Below are 15,823 nucleotides of genomic sequence, written 5' to 3' on the forward strand. Positions count from 1 at the left end.
TTATACATAGAAAAAAACAGGCTTTGTATACCTATAATCACCAGAATGTATAAGATCAAATAGGTAATCAAAATCCCTCACCAGAGGTTTTGATAATTCTTAATTAATTGGACTATCTTATTTTTCCCTTTTATTTACCAGTATTATTACCTTATTAAAGTTATTTGATAGCTGCATTTAATTGTATGTTCAGTTTCTCTGAACCAAACTTATTTCCTCTTCTGGTCAAACTATTCCCACATCAATTGGAAATTTCAGGTTAATATCCCCAAATATCTTTTCTTTGATGGTTGTTACTGGTATGTTTCATTTTCTTAAATTTTCTTAAGAGGACCTACAAATGTTTGTTATGCCATATAGCTTTGGATAAGAGATTAAATTAATGCCTACCAAATGAAACCTATGTTAATATTACAGAATTATTTCATATCATTCTCAACAAAAATGTCCCTTTCCTCCTTCTACTATATACTTCCCATTATAGGGGCTATTAGGAGCTGTTTCCCAGTAAATGCAGGAATATATCTGATCTGGCAGGACAACTATAACCCAGACACTAAGGAACGTGTTTTAGCCAAGACTGGTTTCCAGACATCATGGAGTAGCCCCCCCTTTATAGGGATGTCACATTGTTGAACTTTTGTCTGCCCAGTCCCTGATAATTGTACTACAGGGACTGTTAGTTTCTTTTTCATTTGAAACACTGTTGCTATAAGGGAATAGTGATTAAGATCATGTTTTCCACCGAAGTCCTGTGTGATTTGAATACCAAATACTGCAGCACATTACAGATCAGTACTCATTCCAGTTAGTCCTCAACAATGCAGTGTCCAAAATTAAATTATTTACCCCTTTTTCATTTAGCAGAGGATCTATAGTTATAAAGACTCCTCAGGATACTGCTAGTACTTTCCTTAAAAACATCTCAACTCTTATAGCCTCTAATTTTCCAGTGCCTAACTAACAATTGCAGGGGAGTGACAACATGATTCAATAGGATGTCCTTCCGGTTTCTGAACGGAGCATTTACTTTACAGTATGGGTCAGTTTTTGTCTTAAAATACCTGCCTTAAAACTGCTTTTTCTCGATTCTCCCTTTTATATCAACAGTTTGAATTTCATTAGGATAGTTAACCACAACTAAAGGATTATGTTCTTAGCCATTTTCTTCTCAACCCTCTTCTCCAGATTCCACTATTAAGATTTGTTCTCAGTTACCTAACACATAGCTTTCTTCAACTCTAAACACCACCAATCAGTCAGTCACTAGGCTAAACTTCCTTTCCTTTTTTTTTACTTACCCCACAGAGTCTTGGTTATATTGAGAGTCTGAAAGTTAATCTTAATTTTGATACCAATCTTCATGGCCTCTGATAATGCCCTGGTTTTGTATTGATAGTCAAATCATAGGACACCACAATAAGTATAGTCCATGTTGAGCTGATCCATTTACACATCAGTCTTATCTTTTGCTACTGAGTGTGTTGTGTGCAGTCCTGGAGCCTTGAAACTGTGCCTAGTTGGTTGCAAGAACCCCTGATACAAATAATGATGCTGTACATTCTGTGTTTCTTGTCCTGGATCCTTTTCTCAAAAATATATAAAATCTGAGCTAAGTTAAAACCTCTTTGTCCTTTAAGTTTTACTGTCAATCCAAACTCAAGATTGCTATTGGTGGCAATGCAAAAATAAAATACATGTTTATTACAGAAAATAAGAAAATTCGTAAGCATAAAGAAGAGGTCACCTGTGAGCCTGTTACTCGAAAATAATCACGTAATAATTTGGTAGATTGATATAATTCTAAAGTTCCTATAAAAGTACATTATGTTTTTTACAAGCCTGAGATAAGAAATTATATAATATTTAGGATTATGCTATTTTCCTTTGAAAAAATATCAAAACATTTCCCCATGCTTTAATATATTGTTGATTTAATAATATATCCTTAGGAAAAATATGTAACTTATGTTATAATTATGTAAAGTTTAAAGTTACATTGACAGCTTAACAGTTTTATGTGGTCAGCAAGATATATATGCTAATTTTCAAGGTGATCAGATTCTGTGTTTGGATATTTAAGCAAAAATACAAAAATTTGAAACTAAGTTTCATTTCAAGTGGCACAAATGACCTAGTACTCTGCCTTTATGGTAAACAAAGGGTAAATTACTACTTAAAGTGAATAATGAAGTTTGTGAGAATAATACAGAAATTTTTATTGCCTATTCAGAGATAATTTCAAGAAGAGATCTCTAAGAAAATTTGAAGAGTGTTATTGACATTGTAGGTTGCTTTAGAATGGATGCTTGAAAAATATGTTCTCTCTGAATCAGTTCTCATGAATTTGATTTTCTTACTTTCCACAACTGTAGTGCCTATGAGATTATCAAGCTGAAGGGGTATACCTCTTGGGCTATTGGACTGTCTGTGACAGATCTGGTAAAATCAATTTTGAAAAATCTTAGGAGAGTGCATCCAGTTTCCACTATGGTGAAGGTAGGCTTAAATAGAGTCTTATCATTCTTTTAATAATGCTGAGTCCTTACTATGTGCCAGGCATTACACAAAATGTTGAGAATATATTGGTGAACAAAATAGAGACCCTGACCTCACAGTTTAATGAAAGATAGCAATTTAATAAAACAGTTACAAAAGCAAATAATAACACATTTTGTTAAGTGCCATGATGACAAACTACAGAGTTCTTAGAATATACAGGAAAAGAATTTAACTGCTCTGGGGAGGGGGCATTTTTGGTACAGGTAGGCAAGATTTTCTAAGGAAGTAAAATGTGACCTAATCTGAATAATGAGTAGGAGTTAATTTGGAAGGCTGGACTAATATTCCAAGCAGAGGGAGGAACACATGTGAAGGGGACCTGAGGTAGATATAAAAAGAGGGCACTTGAGAATCTGGAAGGAAAAAAAGGTCAGTTATTGAAATGCACAGAGCAAAGGGAATAAAGGGAGGTGTATGATAAGGCTGGGGGAAGTAGGCAGGGTGGGGCCACTGAAAGTCTTATAAATCTTATAGAGGGGTTTGGGTCCTTCCATAAGAGCTATGGAAATCCACCAAAGAACTTAAGAAAGGGACTGGTTTTACAGTCTTTGTTTTTGTTGTTAAAAAGATTCCTGGGGTTGTGATAGACTGAACAAATTTGAAGGGGACAAGAGTACAGGTGGATAAACTTGGGAAGAAGCTGTGTATTACAGAAAAGAGAGGACAGTAGTAGAGATGAAGAGATGGGGACAAATTTGAGATACACTGTATTTAAGAAGTAAAATTCATAGGTCTTGGTAATGGAGTGAGGTGGAAAATGAGGGAGACAAAGGTCATTCTTAGGTTTCTGTTTTGCACAGTTAAATGGTAGTATAATCCACTGAGGGAGGGTATATTCAAAGAGAATCAGATTTGAAGATCATGTTTGCAAGTAGAGAGAAATTGAATTTGAGGTGCTTTTGTAATGTCTGAGAGAAAATAGGCAGTTGGGTACAAGCTTCTGGAATTCATAAAAGAGTTCTGGGTTGCAGTTATAAATGTGAGCATCATCAGCATGAAAACAGTAAGCCACAGAAGCCAGCTCAAACTAGCTTAGGCAAAAGAAGATATGTTGACTCATGTAACTTAAATGCCAAGGAGGCCTGAACCACATGCTCAAATTGTATCATTAGAGCTATTTTTTCTTTCCACAGTCTTTGCTCATCTTTTCACTCTTATTGGAGTTAATATCCTGTGGACATTTTTCATGGAGCAACAAAGATGGTTCCCATCAGCTGCATGCTTAGAGCCAACAGTATCAGTACCCTGCCTCTCCATTACCCATATTAATTTCTTGATAATTGGCCTTTTTGGGATCACTTGTCCATTCCCATGATGCTTGTCAGTTGGGGAGAGGAAGTTACCAAAAGGAAAAGAGAGGTTCTGTCAAAAAAGAGAAAGAGATACTTGACAGGCAAAGATAATAGATATCCCTTACACATGGTAACTGCAATCATGAATTTCAATGAGCTTGCCTAAGGAGCGAGTATAGAGTGACAAGACAGATTGAGTCTTGAGGAATCTCAGTATTGAAAGCTGAGTTTATAGTATGAGTCCACCAAGGTGACTAAGTGGTGGCCAGAGTTAAAAGAGAAACCAAGAGAACACAAAATCATGGCAACCAAGTGAAAGGAGGATGCCTTAAAGATGAAAGGATTGGTTTTCTGTTGTTGATTGATGTGAAGTCATGTAAAATGAGGGTTTTAAAATGCCAGGAGGATAAAGTGACATATGTCATTGAAAGCCTTAGCAGGAGATGTTTAATAAAGTAATAGGAATGAAAAAGTCTGATTGGAGAATACCAGGGTCGTCTTAAGTTCAGCAGTATTGACTTTCAGACCAGGTAATTCTTCATTGTTGGGGATGACCTTTGTGTTGTGGGATTTTAGCAGCATCCCTGGCCTCTACTCATTAGATGCCAGCACATGCCAATTTTGACAATCAAAAATGTCTGCAGACATTACCAAATGTCCCTTGTGAGGCAAAATCATTTCCACCTGACAGAACCTCTTAAGTAGCTGGGGAAATTAAAGCCAGTGTGGAAGTCGCTCAGTCATGTCCAACTCTTTGCGACCCCATGGACTGTAGCCTGCCAGGCTCCCCTCTCCATGAAATTCTCCAGGCAATAATACTGGAGTGGGTTGCCATTCCTTTCTTCAGGGGATCTTCCTGACCCAGGGATTGAACCCAGATCTCCTGCATTGCAGGCAGATTCTTTACCATCTGAGCTACTAGGGAAGCCCAAAAGCCAGTGTAAGCAGCTCTTTTGAGGTAAGTGACTGTGAAAATACAGCAGTAATTGGTGAGGAAAATCAGGACAAGGCAAGTTTTTTTCTTTTAAAAGATAAGATGTAAAGAAGATATTGGAGATAGAAATAATAAGCAGAGAGGGTTGGTTAATAAACAGAGCATTGGTGAAGATATTAGCACCAGGAAGGAGGAGGGACAGATACCTGTTTTAATAGGGGGTAACAAAGAAAACAGATAGTGAATCATAGATTTGTAAGTTTGGCATTGGAAGCATCTGATGATGTCTATCTTTTTAGTGAAAGGAGACAAAATCATCTGCTGAAAGTCAAGGGAGATAGAGAAAAGTCCGATGTTTGAGAAGATTTGAAATCACCGTTGTAGATAGTAAGAAATAGAAGTTAACAGAATCAAGGCAGAATTACTGTCAAGTGGACTCATTTGAAATTGATAAGCATTAATTTTAACATGTTAACAACTTTGTTGTGTCATTTTCTCTAGGGATCTGAGTGCAGGAATGGAGAAATAGATAGCTGAATTCATTGGGGTTTGGGTTTTATTTAGGGAGTGTTAAAAGAGGGAGAGAGAGGAAGACAGAGATAGATATAGGTAGTTTTGGTTTCTACGTATGTTAAAAATGAGTCTGACCTTCTAGTAAAGGGTCATAGTCAAATTCAAGACCTTTGCCCTTAAATGTTATATACATACAAATGAATAAATTACAAAAAACATGATTAATAAAGATTTAAGAAATATTTATAAAAGCTAAAAATTAAAATAGGCAAAGGGTCTTAGAGTATGTCAAAAGGGTTACAGAATAGACCCAAGAAATGAATCTTAAGTTGGAGGAATCTCATAACAAAGTTCAGAGTGGGATACTTGGGGTGGGAAAAGAAGGTCTCATGAACTAAAGAAAGAAGACAAGAAACTGGAAAGAAAGGGAATTGGTTGATTTATCCACATGGACAATGAGATCACCAAGGATAAGGGCAGAAACTGAGAGGGAAGATTATTAGGTGTTAGAGTCTTTTATGAATAACATGGAATACTCACTAGGTTTGGAGATGGTGATTAGAAAGAGAAGAGCTAAATAAGATGAGCCTCAAAAAATAGGGGGAATTTTTTTAAGAGGGCAAGGGATTAATAATTTGGAAGAGACAGTGAGGAGTATACAGCGGATTCCACACACTGTTCCTCTTTTGAGGATACAAGGGGCTCTGGGAGAATAAGCAATTACCTTCAGAGGGCTCCTGAAGAAGAGTTAGGTATCAAATGAAGGCTCCTCAAAAGAAATTGATTGAGTAATCTGGGAATTTCTTAGTCATTACTGAACAAATCAATAGATGAGTTATATTTTATAGGAAATACTTAAACATTTGACATTAAGAGCAGAATCATTTGTATGCTGTTATTCTTTTTTCCCGGTTCATTTTTATTACTTTACATTTTCAGCAAATAAAGTTGGCAATAGAGTTTATTTAATATTACTATATTAACTTAATTTTTTCATCAAATAAATAGAGAATTCTCTTTAAATAACCATTTCCTCACTTCATGGCCAGTCTAGGAGAAAAGGAAGCAAATTTCAGCACATCCAGGGGTCATATTGCCAGCCAGGCATGATGCTTAAAGGGAAAGAGGGTAGGCCAAGGGGCTGGCAGCAGGTCATGGTCAGCACACAAGGATAAGTCAGCGTAGGGCCCTTATTTCCAGTCCATCCAGCAGCCCCTAAGTGGGATGGACATGCATTTCCAGTTCTAAGAAGCCCCTTCTAGTAGGAAGAGATACAGTGAAAGTAGAGGGAACAGATTCCTGAATCGCTAGCAGGGAAGGAGAATGGCTTCTGCTCCAGCCACACTAGCCTTGTTCCTGATGCCACCCAACCAACCCCTGCAGCTCATGTTCAAGCTCCAAAAGGCATTGTGCTACATAGAGGTAGCACCAGAAGGACCAAGGACAGGAAAGGGAAGTGGGAGGAGGTAAGTGTAACTGGAGCTGGAATGTGACTGGGAAGGGAATGTGCACTGACAGTCTGGCCACAGTCATGGAAGCCAGTGGCCTTCCATGGCTAGCCATAGACCAGAGTGAAGTGAATGTGAGTAGAGCCTGGTAGGGAACCCTGCCAGGAGAAGACATGTAACTAGTCTGAGGAAATCATGAGGTTGAGTATAAAGTGGCTACCAAAATGAGGGAGTTGGACTGCAGTGGAGGAGATGGATAGGGAGTCCTTCTGTGGGCCACTAGAATAAAACAGGAACACTGAGCTCCTGAGGAGAGCCCCAGAGATGGTGAGAAGGAGACTTGGTTGAGTAGTGCCAGTGGACTCTGGACTATCATGGGAAGCTGGGAGGCACCACTCCAGCATCAAGGAGCCTCTCCCTTGCTCTGTGCTAGTTCATGGCAACTTTACAGTCAGATCTGGAGGAAGAACAAGACCATTGCCTCCTCCAACCCCACGTTCAACCCCAAGGGGTGGGGTAGGAAAATGCAATGGGTAGTGGGAGGCAGAGAGGTGTGAGAGATATACTGAGTCTTCTTATCTTCCAGGGAGGAGGTGGAGGCTGGTGTGTAGTCATGTAGGCATTGTGTGAGTAACCCAGGTTGTAATAGGCTCTGGCAGCTGCCTCTACGGCCTTGGCTTTAGCTCCAGGGTTGGAGGGAACATCAGGGTTGCTGATGGAAGGTTCCATGGCCCCATGATAGGGTGGTGGCCACGGCTGCACGTATTCCATGGCCCTGTCCGTCATGGAAGGACCTGGATAGAAGTCAGGTGCCAGCCAAGAGGGCAGGGGTGCATTCCATTAGTGACTGGCAGGGAAATTACATAAACCCTGCTGGGCATGTGAGAGGACCTTGTAACCTTAGGCTCTACCTCTGGAAACTTGAGAAGCCACCTGTTAGCACCTGTTGTCCAAACTTAATGGCATCCCCTGGTGTAGAGATTATGCAGAGCAGAGCCTTTCTAGCTACTTCCTACTTCCCTTCACTGTTCTCTTATTTTACACCAAAAAACAAACACAGGCTGCTTGATCTCACAGGCTGCACAGTCCTTCATCAGACTGCATGACATCCTTTCCCTTAGACAGAAATATGACAAAGGTTAGGGATAAAGTAGACAATGCCTTTCTTGTTCCTTTGAAGTCCTCTGGAATGTTCTTCATGTCATTAAACACAAGTTCTTACATGGTCATAAGACATTAGGATGCTTTTGATGGTGTTCTCTCCACTGCCCTCAGTGATTCTTCTTAAGTTCCATATTCTCTCTATATGTTCTAATTCTGAAGCTGTCTTGCATAGCAGCTTTTCCATATCACATTACTGAATAATAACTTAATTTTGCCTTTTAGGGCTCATATGGAATAAAAGAAGAAATCTTTCTCAGTATCCCTTGTGTCTTGGGGCGAAATGGTGTCTCAGATGTTGTGAAAGTTAACTTGAATTCTGAGGAGGAGGCTCTTTTAAAGAAGAGTGCACGCACACTTTGGGATGTCCAAAAAGACCTGAAATTTTAGAACTTTTTAATGTTCTGTGTTTTAGAGAACAGAAGATAGTAGAATGTATATTTTATATTTTGAAAGTATTCTCACCTGATCTGTAAAAAATAAAAAGAACATCGGACCTGTGACATAACTCCAGTCTCTTTAAGACTAGAAAAAGGAAATGGTAAAGGAATTTCTCCCCTTTAGGAATCTCTTATAGCTCTATTCTAATGGGCTCAACCTGTACAAATGTAACTTATACTTCCAACGTATGTCATATATGTAAAAGTTGGCTTCAGGTTTATTAGAATATTTATAATAATCCATTTAATACAGAACTTAATGATTCTTCTCATAAAACAATGGGATTTCTAGTATTGAAATTTCATCTTGTGCTTTCTTCCATTAGGGCACCAGCATATTCACTTTATATTGCTTCAGTAACTTCATGCATTTACATATAGTCATTACAATTAATATCAATGTATATCAGAAGGAAAATAGAAATAAAACTTTATGGCATAAAAAAATTAAATGAAGTATCTTCACCCTGCAAGTATTATACCAATTAATATAAACTCAGATAGTTGATTTGGTCCCACTGTTGAAATACCACACAGGGAGTTTAGACCAGGTTATTAATTTAGCAAACTACTACTCTGCTTGGTGTATATGGTTATGAGGTCAGTATGACATTTCTGCCTTCAAGTATCTCACAGTGAGTATTTAGGATACCTCATCTAACTGGTTATTGATGGATGCTTGAAACAGTCAATTGGTAGCTCCCTCTTGGTGTCCAACGTTAGGAGTACATGTGCTTCATACAAAAATATATATTTCCTTGATTCCACAAAGAATTTAAGGCAGCTATAGGAAATAGACAATGAAACAAAAACTGAAAAATCAGGACCAAGGTAATTTATAAATTAAACTAGGACAGGACCAGTGGGAAAATTAGAAGGCATATATATAAGCCCTGAGGACCCACATGGCTCTAGTGCAGGCAAACCCATTTGGTCAGAGAGTTATGGTTCACTCTCTTGTTATTCTTGCTGTTTAATAGCTTTCAGTCATCTACTACTGAATATGGTTAGTTTCCCGTTATTTTGTTCTCTTTCCTTTTTTTTCACCTCTTCCCTTGAATGTACAAAATACGATCATGAGTGAGAGTTTCATTAGGATGGGGAGGAGGGGAGTCTAATGTGGGCTTTGTCTTTTTTTTTTTAAAGTTCCTCTTATATACCAAATTAAATCTTCATTTTGGGAAAACCTTGCAGAGATCAAAAAGGCTGCAAAATATACTTTCTACGGGGAATATTCTAGGGAATAAAATTGATCTACATTGTGTGTTCTCAACTGGACCATTATTGTCCCAAGGGGTGAAAATTAGTTCTTGGGTGGGAGGTTGGTGAAAAAAAATCTTTGATATTACAAAGGTTTGACTCGCCAAAGCTCAATCCTACCAGACAAAAATCTCATTCTATAATATTTAATTACACGATGTGGGGACAGGTGAGGGAGCTGAACAATTAGGGATAATGTCTGAAAAAGCTTTTGAGGAAAAGATAATGAAAAAAAAAGGTCGAGAAACACTGCTCTACATTTTGTAAAAGAATTTGTCATATGTGTATTATGTATTATGATTCACAAGTGAGTTAGGAAACAGTCGAGTAGAATGTGGTGGGAGAAGTAAGGAATGAGGGGGGATTTTATTAGATTCTACATGTAACAGACTTCATAAATAATGAGTTGTAGAAATGGTTATCGGTTGTGTCTATGGTTATCAATTAGCACTGCCCTGATAAAAGTCTTAGTTTTGCATCTCATTTAAAAAATCTCTTGCATAGAGGGTTTAAGATTTTTTTCTACTTCACTTCAGCTCATATTTGTGGGTGGTAAAAAGTAGCCCTGAGATTCCTTTCTCCCACAGCCCTGGTGAAAAATTCCCAGTGAAAAAGTGAAAGTGACAGTGTTAGTCTCTCAGTCAAGACTCTTTGTGACCCCAAGGACTATAGCCTGCCAGGCTCCTCTGTCCATGGGATTCTCCAGGCAAGAATACTGGAGTGAGTAGCCATTCCGTTCTCCAGGGGAACTTCCTGAATCAAGAATCAAAAAGCCCTTATCCTATACATTTAGACAAGGTTTGTTAAAAATAAATTTACTTGGGCTCCCCTGTAGGTGGATTCTGGGCAATGAATATTCTGATGGCTGAGGCCTTTTAGTTCAGTGTGCCTGCTTCACCCCGTGTGCTTGGAGCCCAGTGAGCCTCTGAAGCCCGCCAGCCAGAAACATCAGCCTGCAGCGGGCGTGCAGGTTGCAGGTAGCAGGTGCACTGCCTCAGAGCTGAGTGTCTCAGCGCCTGCACCAGGTGTCCTTGGCCTCGTGAGGTGCGCACGGGCTGGGCGCTGCCTCACGCGGCCTCAGTAGCCAGCGGCTTTCCTCCTTTGAGCTTCAGCCAGCTTTCTCCATCTTCCTCTTCCTCTTGCGTGGGCAGCCTGAGTTGGGCTGCGGGAGTCGTGCGCACCCGTGGGAGAATGGGGGGGCTGTGGGAGTGAATTTCTGTTTCCTAGCATTGACTCTGTGTTCCCTGCGGGCTGGTGGTGTGCCTGTCGCTCAGGGGAGGCTGGCCCTGCATCCATCTGAAGGTGGGCCGAGGTACTGCATACCTAGTCCTTCTGGCCTGGGGCCTGTGGACTCCCCGTGGATGCTGGGCTCCAGCCTGGAGCTAAGAGCTGGGGAGGGCAAATGCAAGGAAGAGCTTTCCCAGTGGTAAGTCTCATTTTTGGTGGAGCGGCCCCTTTTCCTTCCTTCACTCCCTCTTAATTCCTCTTTACTGCACCTTTTTCCTCCCCTTCCACTTGATTTGTCTTCTGGATTATTCCCTAAGTGTCTGCAGCACCTCCTTCCCCACTGGTGCCCAGGAGTTCTGTATATGCCCCCTCTCACTACAGACCAATTCCAAATCAGAACAGGCTTTGCAGTTTTTCCTCAGGATGGCCACCATCAAGTGTGAACTTCAGAAGAGGAAGAGCTTCGCTATAGGAAGTGGATTGGTTGCCACAGCCTGTGCAGTCAGCATCTTAATAAAAGTAAGTTGTACACTGTTCACAAGTCAGTGCAGTCAGCCTCTTAAGAAAAAAATTAAGCTTAGGGGATCATATATAAGCTAATATGTGATAGTAGAAATTAGCTATGCCAGAGAGCCATTTGAGTATGTTGCCTTTAAAGAGAAAGTTTTCTCATCTGCCTGTGCTGCCTTGCTCCACGGCTGCTTCCTAGCACAATCAGCTGTAGCTCCAGGAAAGCAGCTGTTGTTCAAGAGGAGTCAGTTGCTTGCTGCTTCAGCTCTGAACAAGTCTGTCAGGTGCCTGGACACATTTAAGAAGCAGGTAGGTATATGGCATTTTCAGAAGTGGCGAGGTCCTCAAGTGAGTTATTACATCAGCAAAATAGCTCAATTTTTGACAGATTATGAACAAACCAGAAAACTTCTCTTCATGTACTTTATTCTTCTAGAATAAAATAAATACATGCTGCTTTAATAAAATTTCCTTTAATCACTTAACAAGCCTAACCTTGACTCAAGCAGTGAAGCGTGTAAACATAATAAATGAAAAATAAAAAAGTGTCATTTATAGGCCTGTCATCTCTTATTGTCTTCCAGCAAAAATAAACAGCCTGGTGGAGAATTGTTATCTTCATACCTGCAAATGATGGAGGCTGTTTTTGTTAAGGCTGTCAGAACACAATTATGACATAGAGTCCAAAGAATGAAGTCACCTCCTTATCATGTTAATTAATTGTTCTCTTTTGAAGATCTATTGTGTTGACTAATTGAACAATTCAAGTAGAGTGTCCCGGAAAAACCACTTGAGCTCCCTCTTTGGAATCTGGCTGGTGGCTCTGAGACTACCAAAGGCCCTGACTTGCCCTGATTTGTGTCTTCTTTTAGAGGCCTCATGTTCTGTGCATGGCTTCTTTCCCAGTGGGCTGGAAACATCCTGAAGTTGTATTTTTTTGGCCAGGGCCTTTAGAACAGTAGTGTCCCAATGAAGTACTAGATACTTATTTATGTAAGAATGAGGTGTGTTGGTTTTTTTTTTTTAAACAGTAATATCCTTTCAGAAATTTCTGACTACTTTGTAACTACGTGATTTAACCTGGTGATAAAAGCAGTTATTAAGTCTGCCTCCTCTCCCCCTTCTCCAGATAAGTTATGTGCTCTGAGCCCTGGCAGGTCAGACGGTAAAGAATCTGCCCGCAGTGCAGGAGACCTGGGTTTGATCCCTGGGTTGGGAAGATCCCCTTGAGAAGGGAAAGGCTACCCACTCCAGTAATCTGACCTGGAGAATTCCATGGACAGAGGATCCTGCCAGGCTACAGTCCATGGGGTTGCAGAGTTGGACACTACTGAGCAACTTTCATTGATTCATTCATTCTGTGCCATTGGGTTAAGCAAACTTTCCTCAGGTGGAGGCAAGTCCACTGCATATGGTTGTGCAGCTTGTGTCTAGTTCAAGAGGTGAGTGGGGGGCCTATCCAGCCCCTGCTGGCTTACGCCAGAGGAACAGGTGCTGTTTTCTAATTGTTCCATCCAGAGGGGGGCTGCTTTTTATAGTTCTTATGATGGTATCCTCTGTGTTAGAAACATCTCTGTGTGAAAGCATGTTGATATTTCACTTTCACTCACGTAGTAATAGTATGAGGTACCCCTTTGCTTGACTAGGAAACTCAGCTCACTAGAACAACTGGAGAAGTAGGTTGCAGAAAAAGAGTGTGCACCCTGTCAGTTGACCACTGGGTCCTTTTGACATACCTCCAATCAACATAGAATTTTTGTTTTGAGCACTTCCTTAGTTTCTGGCATGTAAGATGTCTCAGCTTCTTCATCTCATATATTTCCTGCCTCAATCATAAATCAGCCTTTTTTTCAGGGAGCCTGATTCCTTTTCTTAAGAGTATGATATTACAATCTGAGTGCTAGGTGTGCTCATTTCTACACAGAGCATTTTAAAAACTATGTTTCAGAGGTAGTTTTGTCAGTTCTGCTCCATGCTACTAAATCTCTTTACTAATTCAGAGTATCTAGAAAGCATTGGCATCTCATTAAGCAACAACCTTTTCCTTGTGATACAGTTTCGACTTCTAGGCTAGTAAGTTATAGTCTAGCTTAAAGTGCTTGACCTTGAAGTTCCACTAATTAGAATACAGGAAAAAGATCCAACAGTGTAAGTTGGACATGTACTTTAATTATGGATACTTGATCATTTATTTCTAAGTACTAGCTCCAATCATTAGTTTTTTTTAAGTGCAAATTTTAATGATTATACTAAAGATAATATGTAGTTATCTACAACATTTTTCAAAAGGTGATACTTTCACAAGGTTAAAAAATAAAAGTAATATAAAAAGATATGCATATGTCATAGTTCCATTCTGTTTCCATCTAACCTTTCCCCTAAATTCCACTTTAGGAAACCATTTGTCAATTTCCTGTATATCTTCTAGAGTTTCTTTTGCAAATACAAATATATAATTTCCCACCTTTATTACAAACAGTGTAGCATGCTAGAAATATATAGTACTGATTCCTTTTTGCAAGTAACATTGCCTGATTGAAGAACTATAAAATTTTAAAGTTGGAAGGGGCCCTGTATTTTAATATATTTATTCAAAAAACTTACTGAGCTTCTGTGTGCCAGGTTAATGCTAAGCACCAGATGAGTGAAAATGAATGACTTCCTCTTCTCTAGGAAGATGTCATTAATTTGCTCTATTGACTTTTAAGCTGCACCCCGTAAATTTTGGTATGTTTTGTTTTTGTTTTCATTTGTTTTGGATATTTCTAAATTTCTCTTACAATTTTTTTCTTTTTTGAGGAACAGGATTGTTTTTTATTTGTCATTTCTTAAATTTGAAATACTCCTTGATGAGATCCTTGGCCTGAGATTCTTTGCCACAGTTCTTAACTATCACAACTTCAACGAAGCTCTTTATAGACTTTTTTCTTCTCTATTAATTTTACAGAGGCTATCCATTACCCTAGTTTCTTGTTTTCATCAAATTAGGTTGCTTTGGTGTTAAACACAGAGGTCTCCACCAATTTGACATATATAGACTCATAACTGGATGCAAACAAGCAAAGATGGGTTTAGTGCTTTTCGAAGGCTTTGGAAAATAGTACCCAAAGAAAGTGTCTCTTCTAGAAAGCAATATAGATCTCATTTTATGCAGTGTGAAAATCTCTGCATTTTGAATGGCTTGTTTATTCACATTTAATGTTATTGTAATGTTTGGATTTATGCCTGCCATTTTGCTATTTTTCATTGTCTTCTGTCTTTTGTGTCTTGGTTTGTCCTTTACTTTTTTTTTTTGCCTTAAGGGGATAGTTTCTAAAGTACCATTTTAATTATTTGTTGTTGTTTAGATGCTAAGTTGTGTCTGACTCTTTGCAACTCCATGGACTGCAGTGCGTCAGGCTTCCCTGCTCTTCCCTATCTCCCAGAGCTTGCTCAAACTCATGTCCACTGAGTTGGTGATGCCATCCAACCATCTCATCCTCTGTTGCCCCTTTCTCCTCTTGCCCTGTCTTTCCTAGCATCAGGATCTTTTCCAGTGAGTCGTCTCTTCTTATCAGATGGCCAAAGTATTAGAGTTTTAGCTTCAGCCTCAGTCCTTCCAATGAATATTCAGGACTGATTTCTTTTAGGATTGACTGGTTTGATCTCCTTGCAGTCCAAGGGACTCGCAAGAATCTTCTCCAACAGCACAGTTCAAAAGTGTCAATTCTTCGGTGCTCAGACTCTCACATCCATACATGAGTACTGGAAAAACACAGCTTTGACTAGACGGACCTTTGTTGGCAAAATAATGTCTCTCCTTTTTATTTTATTTATTTATTTTTTTTACAGTCCAGGTCTTTATTTTTACACCCATCAGGCCATGAATTCATAGGGAATGGGCTCCAACAGTTTGGGTTCCTTTCCATTGGTGCTCACGAAGTGTGTTTCTCTGGGTGGAGCAGGCTGGCGCTTCAGCTGAACCCAAGTCCCTTTCTCTTTGGCTTCCTTCTTTTTCTGATCATTTTCCTTCACACGTTTCAGGAAACTATCTCGGCTCTTAGAGTGCTTAATATGCTCGATACGTACATTAATTCTCTTGGCAAGAATCTTGCCCTTTACTTGTTTATTTACAATGATGCCAACAGCATGCTGGGTAACATTGTAGACTCTCCCAGTTTTGCCATGGTAACATTTGTGGGGCATTCCTTTTTGAACAGTACCCATTCCCTTGATATCTACAATATCACCCTTCTTGTAGATTCTCATGTATGTGGCCAAAGGAACAACTCCATGTTTTCTAAAAGGCCTAGAGAACATGTAGCGGGTGCCCCTCCTCTTTCCCTTTGTGTTGGTCATTTTGGTGAATTACTGGAAGATGGCGGTTCCTGTCTCTCCTTTTTAATATGCTGTCTAGGCTTGTCATAGCTTTCCTTCCAAGGAGCAAGCGTCTTTTAATTTCATGGCTGCAGTCATCATCTGCAGTGATTTTGGAGC

The 15,823-nt window shown here is 39.5% G+C and overlaps 1 protein-coding gene and 2 pseudogenes across 13 annotated transcripts in view; 1 reads left to right on the top strand and 2 right to left on the bottom strand.

The window, feature by feature from the left end:
* LOC145523417 (L-lactate dehydrogenase C chain) overlaps positions 1 to 8,415 on the top strand; it is a 31,750-nt gene extending 23,335 nt beyond the window's left edge. For 9 of the 12 annotated variants that reach the window (XM_081533700.1, XM_081533699.1, XM_081533704.1 and 6 more), the window contains 2 exons: positions 2,376 to 2,499; positions 8,136 to 8,415. In XM_081533700.1, coding sequence (XP_081389826.1) covers positions 2,376 to 2,499; positions 8,136 to 8,300 — 289 coding nt within the window. In that variant the 3' untranslated portion in view covers positions 8,301 to 8,415. The remainder of the gene's footprint in view (positions 1 to 2,375; positions 2,500 to 8,135) is intronic. The other 3 variants (XM_081533709.1, XM_081533708.1, XM_081533707.1) reach the window with 1 other exon arrangement.
* LOC145523857 (WW domain-binding protein 2 pseudogene) lies at positions 5,689 to 8,097 on the bottom strand (annotated as a pseudogene).
* Positions 8,416 to 10,772: 2,357 nt separating the features above from the next.
* On the bottom strand, positions 10,773 to 15,711 carry LOC145523418 (large ribosomal subunit protein eL21 pseudogene; annotated as a pseudogene). Its single transcript, XR_014066543.1, has one exon. The product of XR_014066543.1 is annotated as a large ribosomal subunit protein eL21 pseudogene (transcript).
* Between the last annotated feature and the right edge of the window lie 112 nt (positions 15,712 to 15,823).

The sequence above is a fragment of the Giraffa tippelskirchi genome, chromosome 10, assembly GCF_054371585.1.
Source record: "Giraffa tippelskirchi isolate mGirTip1 chromosome 10, T2T-mGirTip1v1.2.pri, whole genome shotgun sequence".
Taxonomy (NCBI): domain Eukaryota; kingdom Metazoa; phylum Chordata; class Mammalia; order Artiodactyla; family Giraffidae; genus Giraffa; species Giraffa tippelskirchi.